This window comes from Salmo salar, chromosome 14, assembly GCF_965601325.2.
Source record: "Salmo salar chromosome 14, fSalSal1, whole genome shotgun sequence".
In the NCBI taxonomy this organism is placed as follows: domain Eukaryota; kingdom Metazoa; phylum Chordata; class Actinopteri; order Salmoniformes; family Salmonidae; genus Salmo; species Salmo salar.
The window spans coordinates 35,981,580-35,994,024 of NC_138304.1; the positions used below are offsets into that span (position 1 = coordinate 35,981,580).

General features: G+C 43.9%; 1 protein-coding gene across 1 annotated transcript; it reads right to left on the bottom strand.

Moving 5' to 3' along the window:
* Window positions 1-1,360: 1,360 nt before the first annotated feature.
* LOC106569419 (uncharacterized) lies at window positions 1,361-4,956 on the bottom strand. The gene is made up of 3 exons (XM_014140761.3): window positions 4,569-4,956; window positions 4,373-4,453; window positions 1,361-3,438 (listed from the first exon to the last, which is right to left on the bottom strand). Exons 1-3 carry the CDS (start codon window positions 4,713-4,715, stop codon window positions 2,659-2,661), a joined length of 1,008 nt encoding a protein of 335 aa, XP_013996236.3. The 5' UTR covers window positions 4,716-4,956; the 3' UTR covers window positions 1,361-2,658.
* Between the last annotated feature and the right edge of the window lie 7,489 nt (window positions 4,957-12,445).

Consider the following 12,445-nt stretch of genomic DNA (forward strand, 5'->3'; position numbering starts at 1 on the left):
ACTATTATTCTACAATGTAGAAAATTGTAAAAATAAAGAAAAACCTTTGATTGGTACTGTACATAGGATAAATCATCAGAAATAGGAGTATTGTAAAGAAGTTGGCTATTGTAAAAACGTAGCACGGTGTTGTATGCCATTTCTGCCCAATGCAACATTGTACAAGACTGCCTTTTCTACTTGACTTGTCAAATGATACAGTATCGCCAGTCACTCTGCTTGACAGCTTACAGTGTATCAATGAAAGTCTGATAATGAGTGGAATATATTGTTATATACCACCCAGGCACTTCAGCAGTGCATTGTACACTACAATTCCAAATGGTAGCAGAGTGGCTCTTTCCACTTTGTCCTATTGACACACACTGGCTGATGGAGAATGATGACCTAGTATTTACAGCCACATCCATTCATGATTTGGTTTTACCTTCTAACAGAAATTCATGTCAAATTGATACATTTATGAGGAATAAATATAGAACTTCACAGCGTCACCCCACTCCTCCGCTCTCTCCACTGGCTTCCAGTTGAAGCTCGCATCCGCTACAAGACCATGGTGATTGCCTACGGAGCTGTGAAGGGAACGGCACCTCCATACCTTCAGGCTCTGATCAGGCCCTACACCCAAACAAGGGCACTGCGTTCATCCACCTCTGGCCTGCTCGCCCCCCTACCTCTGAGGAAGCACAGTTCCCGCTCAGCCCAGTCAAAACTGTTCGCTGCTCTGGCACCCCAATGGTGGAACAAGCTCCCTCACGACGCCAGGACAGCGGAGTCAATCACCACCTTCCGGAGACACCTGAAACCCCACCTCTTTAAGGAATACCTAGGATAGGATAAAGTAATCCTTCTAACCCCCCCCCCCTAAAAGATTTAGATGCACTATTGTAAAGTGGTTGTTCCACTGGATATCATAAGGTGAATGCACCAATTTGTAAGTCGCTCTGGATAAGAGCGTCTGCTAAATGACTTAAATGTAAATGTAAATAATTTAACTAGGCACTACATTCTCTTGGTTTAGTAGTTATTTGTTTTGAGTAGTTTGATTAAGAGATAATTATATTGTTAACAAATTACAAGATAATCAGACCAAAAGTAAAGTGAATATTTCATTTTGAAAAGCAGATACTTAGATTGAATATGTATCCAAATGTAAAGTGATTTGGTGCATTGAACAAGTGACTTTGTGAATTTGTTTGTTTTACTCAGTCAATCGAAAATGTGCTTGGCGTTTTGAAATGTTGATGATCCTTTTGGATGTTCGTGCTTAAGACTTGTGAAAATTGTACCAAAGTGATGGAGAAAAAAACTAAGAACTAGTGAACGTTACATTATCCATAAAGCAGAGTTGACAATAATATTGACTTAAAACCATAAAGTTTATGAATATTCAAGGCAAGAAACAGACCATTTTTCAAAATAGAACTTCATTCATTTGAAACCATCATGACAGCAAAAAGAGCAGTTATGTATGACAATATAAGAAAAACTGGAATAGCCTACTAAAGACTTTAATAGAGGTGGTATTACATAATTCAACAGCAGCACAAACGTAGTTTAAAGTAGTAGAAGAAAATCTACATATTTCAATATTTGGTGACTATAAATTGTATATATATTTTTTTTCAACCCAGTAACAAACAATGTTTTTGTAAATATCAATAGTGTCATTTGATTTGAATCACTTCTATTAGTAACAATGAAGTAGACTTTACAGTAGTGTTTTCATACAACTGTATAGCAGAAACAACCCTTTGCCTCATAAATCTATAAGACTCATTGACCCCATACTTCATGTTAGAGTTCATTCTGGGTCATGTTCAGTAAGCATGAAACAGAGTGAAACGCTACAAAACAAAGTGAAACAGGAATGTTCTATCTGTACTCTCATTTTCCATTGTAAAATGTTTTGTTATGATGTGCCCTAATGAACACGACACTGAGGGGATCAATCTAAATCTTCCACAGCTCCATTCCTCTTCCCAGTGGTACTCGGTCTCCCTCTTGGCCTACCCTTTCCTCTTCCTCTACTTGTGGTCCTCTCCTCTGCTGGGTTGAAGTCTGAGTCGCTGTTGATCTGCCTCACCCCCTCCTCCACTAACTCCTCAGGGTCAGATGTCAGGCGTTGACTGCTCTTGTTCCTCGTCTTTCTCGGTTCCCTCTTCTCTCTCTCCTGCTCAGGTTGATGGATTGGTTCCTGACCCTCTCCCTGTTCTTTAGGACTAGAGCATCCACCCTGCTCCAGAGTTTAGCTCCTGACTCGTCAGCTTTCTCTCTCTCTCCCCCTGCTCCTGAGACTCTGGACCATGATGGCGGTGGACATGGTTCTTTAGACTGACGTTGTGATTGAAGCACTTCTCACACTGTTGACACTTGAAGGGTTGTTCCCCTGTGTGGAGGCGCATGTGGGACTTAAGGTGGCTAACTTGGTTGAAGGACATGTGGCACACCTTGCACTTGTATGGCTTCTGCCCTGTGTGTAGCATTTTGTGCCTATTGAGTGCATTCAACCCATTTCATTCTTGGCCACAGACATCACAAATGTACCTCCTTGGCCCTCGGCAGCTTTGAAGGTGCCCGTTCCGTTTTTTAAAAGTATTGAATCTCTCCGAGCAGTCAGGGCATTGATAAGGACTCTTCTCTTGGGGATGGCTCTCCTCATGTGTCTGGCTTGGTCTTAAATTTCTTGAGGCAGAATTTGCATGCATGCACAAAGCTGTCCTTGTGGACTCTAATGTGAAGCTTGAGAGATGTCTGGGAAGTAAATAGCTTACCACAGTCTAGGCAGGGGATCTTCTTGATCTTGTGTACACACACGTGGTCTTTCTTGAAGTGATACCTGCCGCAGTCTGGGCAGAGTGCGCGTTGACAAACTTTGGTGTTGTGTTCAAGTTGCACATTAACTTTTAGGCTGGATAGGTCATCGAACCGCATGTAGAATTGGTCAAATCCAACAGCCTGTTCGCCCTCACCCACACACAGAGCACAGGCGTACAGCATCTTATGTCTCCGTGTGGTGCAGGTGACTTCAGGCTCAGCTCCACATTCATCGCACCACCAAACTACAAGCTTACCGTCTTCCTCTCTGTCTGTCTGAGAAGTAGCAGCTTCGGCCCCTTCTGTTAGGTCAGAGGAACCAACAGTTTCCAAATCCTCAGAGGAATCATACGAAAAGTCCATTAGTATTTCAGTATGTTCTTTATCAGACGGCTCCCACTCATCTGAACTATCCTTGTTTTTTCTCTTCTTCTTGGGTTCCTCAGGTTCCTCCTCTGAAGACAGAACATCTTCCTCTTCATAAGGTGCAGTGGCCACATCATCATTGTTATCATGATCACTGCCAAACAACTCCTCAGTGATTTCCACAGTCAAGGAACCAGTGTCGTCTAGGAGCTGTTCTCTGTCCAGGCGAGCCTGGGAAACTGTCCCTCCCACCGCCTTGGGGAAGGAAAACAAATCCCATTACTATTGTGTGTTAATTCCATGATCAAGATGTTCTGTGATAGTTCAACAGGGACAAATGACTTGTTCTAATGAACAATGGGATAACACGGTTTGTGAATATTCATCCGTGATAAGGATGGACACCCATTTTCAAAAACCATGTAAAAATGTTATGACCATTATCCAAAAAGTATTTCTGATGTTAATATAATCATGACATGGAAGCTATCTGCTCAGCAGCGGAACTATGAATAAATAGACCAGAACTAGCCTTTGGACAATCAAAAACTACAGGTGGTTCCTGAGGGTGATAGTCCACTTATGCTTATAGTTGGACTGAAATCAAATGTTGTCAACCGTTACTCCTTAATTGTCCAAGGTTACTTTCAGAGGTAGACTGGATTGCGATACCGTTCTAGAAGCATAAAGCCCATTACTTTCATAATTTAAAATATGCACTTACTGTACGCTCCTTTATCACAGTTGTAGCCAACATCTTTTTCAGTGACAACACATTTCTGGCGGCTTTCTTCTGTCGAGTTTTCAGAGCATACTAGATAGCTGTAACATGGTGATACAGCCGTGGGAGAACACGAATTAGCCCTATAAAAGGTGTGTATCAAATTAAACTCGTTTTTTCCCCCCTTGCTGATATGAAAGAGGAGGTAATTTTATGTGACTAAAACCGTACCGCAAGCGATGCGGGGTAATGTTCAGACCAATGATTTCTGAGCAAGCTTTTGGGCTCGTAACAAAACTCCCCTGTACAGAAGACGCCTTCGTCCAATGACTCTTGTGTGTAAAGTAATGGACCTGAGAATCATGATCAACGGCTAGTTTGTAGGCTGCAGCAGGTATTGGGAAAGGGACTGGCAAAATAAAAAATATGTGGAACGAGTCACAGTAGATCTATCTTTCCTCAACTCACATATATGGCCGAGGAGCTTGCTGTTGTTGCTGGTTGATTCACCTTTGAAGTCATATTGAGACCTTCTATTGAGGCCAGAACCTGGAAGACACCGAAAGGGATATTGTCATGCACAGTCATTTGAGCCACAATGGGAGTACAGTGATAGACAACAACCGCTAGCTACAAGCACGACAGCTCCCATGAGAAGGCCTACCTCCGCGCGTTCTCTTCTCGAACGCTCCTCTGTATTTTGGTACTGCCGATCGAGTCCATGGAAAAATAGATGGCACAGCGGCATCTTTGAGTCTTCGTTTGTTCTTAGTCCCCATAATTTCTGCTTGAAAGTCTCTCTCGTAATCATCTTCCCTGAAGTGCGTGCTACATACACGTAGGCTGTTCAGAGTGGCAACTGGAGTCTTGACATCGTATTTAATATGTCTGACAGCTATTAACCATCTTTTGCATCTTTCCGGGTCTTTCACTGGATAACGGTGAAATGCATTACCTGTTGCCCTAGATTTTCTGTAAAAACCGCAACCAGGGACCGTACACCAACTTTGTCTCGCCATCTCTTATTGGTGGTAGACTTCCTTCACCAGTGAGTTGTGAGCAACAATAATGGAATCGGCGGTTCGCCTTCGAAATAAAAGTCCACTATTGAGACTAATCCAAGCGGATAAAAAGGGTGGAATCATGCCACAATGGACTAGATAATGCTAAACAATGTTGGAATGTTGTTATATAAATGCAACAAAAGGCAATTATTAGTTCATTCGACCCCCCCCAAAAACTGTTGAAATCGCACTGTGGATGTATTTGAATTGGGGGCATTCTTATAAGCACTGCCCTAACCTATGGCTGGTACACCAATGAAATGGGGTATCAGCCTACCCAGTGACACTCACAGAACAAAACTGTAAAGATTTTACAGAAATATTAGCATCTAACTCTTAATGCAGGACTCTGATACCACTGAAATGGGCAACTTTAAGCTCACCAGTCAACCTATGTGAATTGAACATTTATATTGCAATGTACAGCCTACCCTATGGATTGTGCACCCATGAAATGGGATATCAGCCTAGCCAGTAACACACACAGAGCACAACTATGTAGAGTTTACACAAGTATTAATTCTTATTGCAGGACTTTGATTGTGGGAAATCACCTTTCCAGTCAGTATATTGTGTGTATTTGACATTCATATTGCACTGTACATACAGCCTAGCCTATGGATTGTACACCCATGAAATGGGGTATCAGCCTACTCAGTAACACTTACAGAACACAATCTTCTCTGAGGTCCGGTCTCACACTCCCCCTTCCACTTCCTCATCTTGTGGCCCTTCTTTTTCTCCTCCTCTGCTGGGTTGAAGTCTGGGTCACTGTTGCTTTCTTCCTCCTTCTCCTCCACCAACTCCTCAGGGTTATACGTCTAGTGTAGACGGCTCTGGCTCCTCTTCTTTCTTGGTTCCAATTTCTCTCTCTCTTGCCATGAGTTTGGTTCCTGAATCCTGACCATCCCTCTGTTCCTTAGGTCTAGAGCCTCCACCCTTTTAATTATCCTCAGTCCCAGAGTTTAACTCCTTACTCCCTACCTTCTGTCTGTCCTCCTCAGTCCCAGAGTTTAACTCCTTACTCCCTTCCTTCTGTCTGTCCTCCTCAGTCCCAGAGTTTAACTCCTTACTCCCTACCTTCTGTCTGTCCTCCTCAGTCCCAGAGTTTAACTCCTTACTCCCTACCTTCTGTCTGTCCTCCTCAGTCCCAGAGTTTAACTCCTTGCTCCCTTCCTTCTGTCTGTCCTCCTCAGTCCCAGAGTTTAACTCCTTACTCCCTTCCTTCTGTCTGTCCTCCTCAGTCCCAGAGTTTAACTCCTTACTCCCTACCTTCTGTCTGTCCTCCTCAGTCCCAGAGTTTAACTCCTTACTCCCTACCTTCTGTCTGTCCTCCTCAGTCCCAGAGTTTAACTCCTTACTCCCTACCTTCTGTCTGTCCTCCTCAGTCCCAGAGTTTAACTCCTTACTCCCTACCTTCTGTCTGTCCTCCTCAGTCCCAGAGTTTAACTCCTTACTCCCTACCTTCTGTCTGTCCTCCTCAGTCCCAGAGTTTAACTCCTTACTCCCTTCCTTCTGTCTGTCCTCCTCAGTCCCAGAGTTTAACTCCTTACTCCCTACCTTCTGTCTGTCCTCCTCAGTCCCAGAGTTTAACTCCTTACTCCCTACCTTCTGTCTGTCCTCCTCAGTCCCAGAGTTTAACTCCTTACTCCCTACCTTCTGTCTGTCCTCCTCAGTCCCAGAGTTTATCACCTGACCCCCCCCCCCCTCCTCCCTTCTCACACTGCTGACACTTGAAGGGTCGCTCCCCTGTATGGAGGCGCATGTGAGACTTGAGGTGGCTAACTTGGTTGAAGGACATTTGACACACCTTGCACTTCTAGGGCTTCTCCCCAGTGTGGTCCATTCTGTGTCGCTGGAAATAATGAACCTGATGCCACTCATTACCACAGATATGACAAATGTACCTCTTCGGGCACCGGTGGCTCCAAAGATGGCTGTTCCGTATGTTAATATAATTGAATCTCTTCGAGCAGTCAGGGCACTGATAGGGACTCTTGTCACCCAGATTACTTTCTTCGTGGGTCAGTTTGTCTGGCCTGGTCCTTAGTTGCTTGAGGCAATACTTACATGTGTGCATATAGCTCTCCTGGTGGACTCTACTGTGAAGCTTGAGAGCGGTCTTGGAAACACATCGCTTGCTACAGTCTAGGCAGCGGTAAGGCTTGATCCCTGTTGAACCTAATGAACATGCCGCGGTCTGGACAGAGTGGGGAAGGTGGTTTATTGTGAGAGTGCTGTGGTTCGTTGTCAGAGGTTGTCGTCACAGCAATTGGAGTCCAACGCAACATCCATCCTTTGAAATATCTTCCTCATCAGTCGGCACCCACTCATCAGAACTTTCCTCCTCATCCTCCTCTCTCATCAGACAGTACAGGGCATTGTCATCATCAGACTCCACATTCAAATGAACAGTTGTCTCACATACCAGCACTGGTGGGGTCTCTCTAATACCACAGGGGGTTGAGGCGTCTTTGGTTGTACTTACTTGAATAACAACAAAACGATCATAAATCATCAGTAGCCTACACCTTAACCACTCTTTACAAACTATGTAGGTGGCAACTCCGACAGTTTAGGTGGACATGGTTCCCTGGGAAGCTGTGCAAAGTAGGCTAGATGTGGAAATTACTGCAATGTCTTGAACATTATGATACTATCATTACAGGTTGATTAAAGTGCATAGACAAAATAGATGAAAAGTGAAAGAATACCACCCTAATCAACATGATTAGCCCCAATAATATACACAAGTCATGTGCTTGGAGTTTAGAACTTTTTAGAATCTGTTTGAATTTGTTTACTTAGAGTTGTAAAAATGTACCACATATTTGTGAAAATTGCACGAAAGTCATGGAGAAAAAAACTAAGAACTAGTGAACGTTACATTATCCATAAAGCAGAGTTGACGATAATATTGACTTAAAACCATAAAGTTTATGAATATTCAAGGCAAGAAAGACAATTCTTCAAAAAATTACTTCATTCATTTGAAACCATCACGACAGCAAAGAGAGCAGTTATGTATGACAATATAAGAAAAACAAATGATTATAAGCTCTTTCAAAAACTATTACAAATCTAAGCATTACAAACTGGAATAGCCTACTAAAAGAGCTTAATAGAGGTTCAATCTGTGATCAAACAATGTTATTACATAATTAAACAGCAGCACAAACCTAGTTTAAAGTAGTAGAAGAAAATCTAAATATTTAAATATTTGGTGACTATAAATTGTTTTTTTTCAACCCAGTAACATAAACAGAATGTTTTTGTAAAAATAATTTCTACAACATGACCAAAACAGTCAGGTCAGTGTACCGGTATGCAGTACAACTGTAAATATATTTACTGTAAATATCAATAGTGTCATTTGATTTGAATCACTTATATTAGTAACAATTAAGTAGAATTTACTGTAGTGTTTTCATACAACTGTATAGCAGAAACAACCCTTTGCCTCATAAAAGACTCATATTGACGTACATTTTGTCCCCATACTTCAAGTTATAGTTCATTCTGGGTCATGTTCAGTAAGCATGAAACACAGTGAAACGCTACAAAACAAAGTGAAACGGGGATCTCACAGTTGAGGGAGTGTGCAATTGGCATGCTGACTGCAGGAATGTCCACCAGAGCTGTTGCCAGAGAATTGAATGTTCATTTCTCTACCATATTTTATACCTGAAAATAAATATTTTAAGGTGAAAGGCAGGTAAGAAAACATGATTGTAAAAAGAAAACCCAGATAAGGAAAGAATATTAAATCACATAAAAACCTGTTATAAAGTAAAGCTTAAACAATGTTTTAACGAATTTGGCAGTATGTTCAACCGGCCTCACAACCATGCCAGCCCAGGACCTCCACATCCGGCTTCTTCACCTGCTGGATCGTCTGAGACCAGCCACCCAGACAGCTTCTTCACCTGCTGGATCGTCTGAGACCAGCCACCCAGACAGCTTCTTCACCTGCTGGATCGTCTGAGACCAGCCACCCAGACAGCTTCTTCACCTGCTGGATCGTCTGAGACCAGCCACCCAGACAGCTGCTTCACCTGCTGGATCGTCTGAGACCAGCCACCCAGACAGCTGCTTCACCTGCTGGATCGTCTGAGACCAGCCACCCAGACAGCTGCTTCACCTGCTGGATCGTCTGAGACCAGCCACCCAGACAGCTGCTTCACCTGCTGGATCGTCTGAGACCAGCCACCAAGACAGCTGCTTCACCTGCGAGATCGTCTGAGACCAGCCACCAAGACAGCTGCTTCACCTGCTGGATCGTCTGAGACCAGCCACCAAGACAGCTGCTTCACCTGCTGGATCGTCTGAGACCAGCCACCAAGACAGCTGCTTCACCTGCTGGATCGTCTGAGACCAGCCACCAAGACAGCTGCTTCACCTGCTGGATCGTCTGAGACCAGCCACCCAGACAGCTGCTTCACCTGCGGGATCGTCTGAGACCAGCCACCAAGACAGCTGCTTCACCTGCTGGATCGTCTGAGACCAGCCACCCAGACAGCTTCTTCACCTGCTGGATCGTCTGAGACCAGCCACCCAGACAGCTGCTTCACCTGCGAGATCGTCTGAGACCAACCACCAAGACAGCTGCTTCACCTGCTGGATCGTCTGAGACCAGCCACCCAGACAGCTGCTTCACCTGCTGGATCGTCTGAGACCAGCCACCCAGACAGCTGCTTCACCTGCTGGATCGTCTGAGACCAGCCACCCAGACAGCTGCTTCACCTGCGAGATCGTCTGAGACCAGCCACCCGGACAGCTGATGAAAGTGTGGGATTGCACAACTGAAGAATTTCTGCACAAAAGGTTGGAAACAGGGAAGCTGTTCTTCGTACTCGTCGTCATCAACAGGGTATTGACCTGACTGCAGTTCTGCGTCGTAACCGACTTCAGTGGGCAAATGCTCAACTTCGATGCTCACTTGCACACTGGAGAAGTGTGCTCTTCATGGATGAATCCCTGTTTCAACTGTACGGGGCAGATGGCACATGGCAAACAGCGTGTATGGCGTTGTGTGGGCGAGCGGTTTACTTATGTCAACGTTGTGAACAGAGTGCCACCTCGTGTCGTGGGGTTATGGTATGGGTAGGCATAAGCTGCGGACAAAAACACAATTGCATTTGATCGATGGAAATTTGAATGCACAGAGATACAATGACGAGATCCTGAGGCCCAGTGGGGGACTGGCCGTCGGGAGCACCGGGACATTTCCCGGTGGCCTGAGGGTCGTTTTGGCCAGCAGTGAATAGTCAACTTGACCAGTAATAATATAGCAAGCAGGAATGAGATGACGAAGAATCCACGCATCATGTCCCCACGCGAGGGTGTGCTGACCAATAATGACACCAGGTCTCTCCGCGACACACATAGCAACCGTCTACCTGGCTCTCTACAGATAACATTTTAGACAAGTTGCATGGCGAAATGGACAATCAGAAGAGGAAAGGTGGAGAAGAGAGGGAGAATAAAAAAGAGAAAGGCCCTTGCCACAGACGCTGCAAAATAAGCGACATGTTCGCCAGTAAGGGACCAGGTCAGTCAAAAACACCGAGCCTCACACACCCCCCACACACACACACACACACACACTACACCCAGCATGGCTAGCTAAACCCCACACACACACACACACACACACACACACACACACACACACACACACACGACACCCAGCATGGCTAGCTAAGTAGCCTAGCTAATAATAGTGACACAACGGCCGGTAGGCTAAACAGTTTGCACTTCTTACGTCTTTGTGGAGGAATTATATCATGGCAACATAGCGATCATAATATGACATTGAAGGCAATATGTTTCAACTAGTAAAAAATTGTAAACCTAGACTATGGACTTGCCAGCATTCGGTCATGACTCATGCCACATAAGCTAGGAAAAGTGCACATACACTGTACAGCGAAACAGGCTACAGTAACGTAACCATAATACATCCATGAACGTAACACAGTAGCTTGTGTGCCACAGCACAGGCAATGACAAAGATCATTAGTGCCATTAGTACCAGCATTACAAGTTACTACAATAATATACAGCTCTGGGAAAAATTTAGAGGCCACTCCAAATTAAGAGACCACTCTTACTTTTTTCCCCAGAGCTGTAGCCTACTGATACACTAATGATAGTGAGTATGATAAGAGTCTTTTCTTTGTAAAGGTGGAGAAGGAAGCAGCAGCAGCACTAGAGCTACTGATACACTAATGATAGTGAGTATGATAAGAGTCTTTTCTTTGTAAAGGTGGAGAAGGAAGCAGCAGCAGCACTAGAGCTTCAGGTGCTGCTGCAGAACTGGAGATGGTGGTCAGTTCAGAGTCAAACTCAGAGCAGGAACCTTCAGGTACAACTTAAGAGCACAAACCTAAACATGTAGGCTATGATTTTACATTAATATGTACTTTATTTATGAGATTATCAGTAGGACTGTAATCGATGACTGCACAAGTAATACAAGTTTAAGTTGAGGTTATTTACAATGTTAATCTCATTCTGCAGAGCAACCAGGTGTGCAGAGAGAGAGAGAGAGGTTCAGAGCCCAGTACAGGGAAAATAGAAAAGGACAATGAAAGCACTTATTTTGCCCATCCTCAGTCCAAGGACTTTGACTTATTTTTTCAGTACCACCCAAAACAAATCCCTCAAAGAGTCATTCCCAATGTATTCCACTATAAAGATGGAACAAACAGTAAATGGCTGACATACAGTGAAGTAACTCACTCCTTGTTCTGCTCAGTATGTCTTGCATTCGCAAAACCTTCAGCCAGTGATAGTGCATTTGTCAAAGGAGGCATGCAGGCCTGGAAACATGCCCATCAGAAAGTACAGGAACATGAGAGAAGCAAGACCCATAGAGAAAGTGCAGAAGCCTTTTTCCTCAGAGCCAGCAAAGCAGACATCTGTACCCTTCTGAGTGATAAGCACATGTCAGTTCAACGAGACCAGGTCAGAAAGAGGAGGCAGGTCAAAGAACATGTGGTTGATGTAATTAAAGTTATTGATAAATGTGGGCTTAGCTACAGAGGACACAGACATGAAGCTGCATATAACTTGGAAAACATGGCCGACAATCATGGCTATTTTTTTTAGCTTATATTGTTACTAGTGGTAATTACTTACTGGTTACTCTGAAGTAGCTATGCTATGACTCTTCCTTAACCTCCCTAGTCAACAGCCAGTGGAATCGTGTGGCGCGAAATACAAATACCTCATAAATGCTATAACTTCAATTTCTCAAATATATGACTATTTTACACCATTTTAAAGACAAGACTCGTTAATCTAACCACATTGTCCGATTTCAAAAAGGCTTTACAGCGAAAGCAAAATATTAGATTATGTCAGGAGAGTACCTTGCCAAAAATAATCACACAGCCATTTTCAAAGCAAGCATATGTCACAAAAACCAAAAACACAGCTAAATGCAGCACTAACCTTTGATGATCTTCATCAG

Bases quoted from the DNA above. Each gene is read 5' to 3' on its own strand.
- LOC106569419 (XM_014140761.3), bottom strand. From the start codon at position 4,715: ATGATTACGAGAGAGACTTTCAAGCAGAAATTATGGGGACTAAGAACA. The intron at 4,454-4,568 runs GTAGGCCTTCTC...GGTGTCTTCCAG, and splicing joins CGAGAAGAGAACGCGCGGAG to GTTCTGGCCTCAATAGAAGG. The intron at 3,439-4,372 runs GTGAGTTGAGGA...TCCTTCCCCAAG, and splicing joins CAAGCTCCTCGGCCATATAT to GCGGTGGGAGGGACAGTTTC.